Genomic DNA, 4,505 nt, shown 5'->3' with positions numbered 1-4,505 from the left:
TCCGTAATATCCGTAGCAATATCCGTAATATCCGTAGCGATATCCGCAATATCCGTAACGATATCCGCAACGTCTGCAATATCCGTAATATTCGCAATACCTAAGATATCCGCGATTACTGCCCTAAGCACCTGTTGACCTATATACTTCTCTTTTATACTTTCTTACCTCCTTTCTTTTTGTAAATGTCGCCAGTGTCTATATAAGTAGAGGTTATAAATTGCATTACGCGTAGAGCGTATGCGGCAGGGGCCGTATAGCGTAGCGTAGGTCACCTAACCACCTACGGCCTGATAGATAGCCCGACCTTTACTACCCCTTTCTTTCTCTTTTAGTAGACAAGGAGGGACACGAATTAATTAAAGAACCAGAACTACCATATTGCAATTATAGTACCCCCTTAGGTGATACCGACAGTTACGTTCCTATATTCCTATATTCCTACGTTCTAAACTTATAATATAACTACCTACGTAACTCGGTTACCCCTTATCCTATAGTTTAACTAGTTCTAGTATATCTCGTACTTCTACTACTAGTCCGTTTATATCTCTCCTTAATAGTGCTACTACTGCTAATATAAGGTCTATAACACTAATAATATAATTATTACTATTAATTATAAAGAACTTAGTTTTTAAGTTAAGTAGTAAATTCTATATAGCTAAAGTCTTTTTATACCTATAGGACCGTTTTAAAAAAGGTCTACTCTATGCTAAATAGCTAATATTAAAGCTTTATTAGATATTAATTGCTTATAAGGAACCTAATATCTATATTTATTAGTAAGCTTACTATACTTTTATAAATAAAGATTATTCTAATTAATAAAAAAGATATAGCCGTAGTTCTAATTAGCTAAAGAAGGCTTTTGTAATATACTAGTAGAGGAAGAATTGTTTTAATCGCCTAATTTATATTATTGTTAATTAGAAGGGCGGAGGAAGTAATTAATTAATAAAGCCTTAATATTAAAAAAGCTTAATTAATATATAAATTATAAAGATAATAAAGAAGAAGCTCTACTACCTAGTTAACGTATAGAAAGTAAGGTTCTTTATATAGTAGTAGTTAACTTTTAGTAAGATATTAAGTAGAGAACCCTTACGCGTATATAGAGAAATCGGGGATAATACTATATTTACTATAGATAAGCGAGAGTTTCCTAGGGGTTTCTTACTACTTAGCGTATAGCTAATCCTCTAAATACTAACCAAATATCCTTATAATCTATAAAAAGCTTTAAGACACTAAAAATTCTTCCTTACCTTACTAAGGCAGCGAGCTAATAGCGCGCTATGACTTTATTACTCGCTAACTCTAAAAATAAAGACCGGCTGCTTATATTATCAGCTTCTTAGCAGCGTCGCTAGCAGCGACACTAGCTATTAGACACATTGTTTAGAATATAAGCGTTGTTGGTTTTATTATTAATATAAATGTATCTAGGTGCGTATCTCGCTTAGAGGGGGTAACACGTTACTCTCGTCCCTTCTTGCCTCTGTAAGCCAATCTTGGCAGCCCTATTACGGTTCTTCATCTTGGGAGCGGGCGTACCGGAAGGCACGACCGGCAAATGGACCAAAATAGGAGTTCCAGCTACTCTTATCAACAAGCCCGGACCGGTCTGGCAAGGCGATGTCATCCGGAGTTTCGGCTGTTGTATACAATATAAAGAAATCGGCTGGCCCAGCAGACTTATTTCTTTCCTCATTGTACGTTTCCTGGTTCAACTTCTCCTTGACAAATTTAGACTGTCCTACTTCGCGCACAATTTCGCAACGAAAAGACCAAGATGGTGTAAACTGCCGTGCGGGAGTCTGGACACTAAGGAAGAAATCGCCGGCCGACGCGGATTGACCGTTGAGGATAACATTGTATAATTGGTATTCCGCGTCCAAAGTTCCGTCATGTTTGGTAACAACATCTTTGGCAGACGTCGCCTCGGTCCTATATTGGTGGGCCGCTTCTGCGTAACGAAGGCGTCGATTCACCACTATCGTATTTTTGTCATCTCGTAATTTTTTGCACCCTTGGTGTAAGCGCTTAAACTCCACCTCCTGTTCATCTTTAAACCATAGCGACCGCAAAATGCGAAAGTAGCAACAGAATGTCTCGAAGTCTTGCCAAGTGATTTTTCCGGTGGGTCCTTTGCCTGTTTCAAGGTGAAGAAGCCGTTGGTAATCGTTGAATTCCCATTCCGTTAGGAACTGGTAAAGGCGCTCGTCCTCCGTGGGTAGCAGCCTAGCAAACAACCAGAGCCAGATGTAAGGTGCTATAAGGTACCCCTCTGCACCGTAACTGTATTCGTAACCGGAAGCTTTCTCAAACCAGAGAAGTCCAGGCGCGATGATATGCTCCCACCGCAAGGTCGACCCAGGGATAAATCCTCGGAGACGAATTCGTTGTCTAGAGAGGATACACTGTACGACAGGGAGGACGTCGTCTCCCATGACGTCGACGATTTCGCCATAGCGGTCCTTTAATTTGTGGAGGACAGTATTAGCTAATTCAGTGATATTTGGCTGGAACCCATTTTGATACTTAGTCAGCTCGTCGGCGATTGTTTCTATCGCCCGCGCGTGCCCACCAACGTCTTTCACGAGAAGACGGGTGCCGGGATCGTCGTTAAAAACTTTTAAGTCGGTTTCCTTCCAAGTCGGCATATCTAACTGGTTAAGTGGTAGATATACGCGCTTGCGGTGGGTCTCGGCCAAAAATTCGTGTGCAGGCCCAAAGTAGGTAGCAGTGACGCAAGTCATGATAAAGGGTGTTTGCCTCATTCCCCCCTCTTCAGTTCCGGAAGGAAATCGCGACATTAAACTTAAATCACCAATTTGGCTCAAGAATGAATAAAAGACACTTTCTTTATCCTTCCCTTCACCATCCCACATACTGGCCTTTTGAATTCCGTCAACAACCAAAATTCCAGTGAAATCGTTGCACAGGTCAACCTTTTCGGCTGCCGCAACAAGTCGGAAAATGTCTTTAGGGTTTGCGATGTATTGTTCGCGGACATTATCAACATCCTGGTCAAGTAGCTGTGCTAGCATTCTAGCACCAACCGCATTCCACGGCTTACTCTTTTCTCCGTAAATTAAGGATGTCCCGTTCTCAAACGAAACATGAAATACGAAGGCTTTTTTCAATCTCTGCGAGAGCTCATTGTAAATGTCGCAGAGGTTGCAGTGGTCGTAGTGGTTGTCATCAGTGTGGAGCTCAGCGTGGAGCTCAGCGTGGAGCTTAGCGTGGAGCCTAATTGCTTCTTGGACCGAAGAGGCGAATTCTGAGCCATGCCTCGACTTTCCAGTTCCGGCGCCCCCTAGATAGAAATAGATGGGAGCGTATGTCTTGTCAACATTACCGTTCTTATATTGGGTGTAGTGTTCAAGAACGTTCGGTGCAAGTGTCTTGTATAGATCCGGATGTGGCTGAAATACCCAGTCCTTGCCGCTCGACCCTACAAGAGAACGTGGGCGCTTGTACCTAATTCCGACCTTAAAAGCATCTTCTGCTTTCCTCGGGCCTGTGACGTTATTAGCTCGCTGTTTACGTGGTGTATATGGTATAAGAGATAGTAACTTACTCTTCATATCGACGGCATCGGTCATCTCCACATCTTCAGCCTGCTGTCTGTTCCCTGTAACGTTATTAGCTTACTATCTACATAGTATACGTAGATAAAGATAGTAGACTTACTCTTTATTCCGGAGGTAGCTGTAATAGTATTAGCTTAATGTCTACGTGGTGTGCATGACATAACAAGATAGTAACTTACTGTCCCTTTTTGTGAGCTCCCTCGACAGATACGCAAGCACCACAGCTGTCCCGGGAGATAGCCCACAGTCATTTTTAAAGAAGTTCCTATCACCATTACACCTTAAGAAAGCCCTCCCGGAGACGCGTGCTGTTCTTAATTTTTCACACTCGTCCTCATCGAGTAGGCCATTTTCCGTCTGTTGGATCCACTCAATTAGCTCGTCCACGTTCCATTCCATTGCAGGTCTTGTGTGGCTGGTCTGCTTGGGGTCGTGTTCTGTCAAGGTGGCCATGGCGACTGATAGGACGATAGGAGGTAGGCGAAAGAAGAGAAGTGGAAAGGAGGGCAGAGGCGATCACCAGCAGGTGTAGGAGTGACGGCAGAGGGATATGGGCGGAAAGAGAAGGCGCAACGGCCAACAGCCGATTGGCGCTTTACCTCAGCAGGCTCAGACGTGATTCCGTTGGTGCGGATTTTTAATCGGTCCGCAAGCTGACTAACTACATTTGTGCGAAACCACCGGAATCACGTCTAAGGGACATTTCCAACGTTTCTTAAGAAACCCGACTTTTTTTATGATTTTCCTATACTCGCGGTTAATCGCTTAACTATAACGGCTTAAAATACTACCAAAAGTTAATCGATTAGAGAGGCGACCTAATATTTCATAAATATTGGGCCTAAATTAGCGTATAACTGCCTAAAGTTAAGATTATTTTCGCAAAAAAAAAATTTCCGTTCTTAG

General features: G+C 42.6%; 1 protein-coding gene across 1 annotated transcript; it reads right to left on the bottom strand.

Annotated features, from left to right (window-relative positions):
* Positions 1–1,409: 1,409 nt before the first annotated feature.
* Positions 1,410–4,154, bottom strand: K441DRAFT_656626 (uncharacterized protein). The gene is made up of 4 exons (XM_067648035.1): positions 3,779–4,154; positions 3,700–3,717; positions 3,587–3,640; positions 1,410–3,526 (listed from the first exon to the last, which is right to left on the bottom strand). The coding sequence occupies exons 1-4, from the start codon at positions 4,050–4,052 to the stop codon at positions 1,527–1,529; spliced, it is 2,346 nt and encodes a 781-aa protein (XP_067506157.1). The 5' UTR covers positions 4,053–4,154; the 3' UTR covers positions 1,410–1,526.
* Positions 4,155–4,505: the final 351 nt, after the last annotated feature.

This window comes from Cenococcum geophilum (genome assembly GCF_001692895.1).
Source record: "Cenococcum geophilum 1.58 unplaced genomic scaffold K441scaffold_12, whole genome shotgun sequence".
NCBI lineage: Eukaryota > Fungi > Ascomycota > Dothideomycetes > Gloniales > Gloniaceae > Cenococcum > Cenococcum geophilum.
The sequence above is the reverse complement of the archived record's forward strand: the minus strand, read 5'-3'. Positions and strand labels throughout refer to the sequence as shown.

Bases quoted from the DNA above. Each gene is read 5' to 3' on its own strand.
- K441DRAFT_656626 (XM_067648035.1), bottom strand. From the start codon at position 4,052: ATGGCCACCTTGACAGAACACGACCCCAAGCAGACCAGCCACACAAGA. The intron at 3,527-3,586 runs GTAAGTTACTAT...ATAACGTCACAG, and splicing joins CGATGCCGTCGATATGAAGA to GCCCGAGGAAAGCAGAAGAT.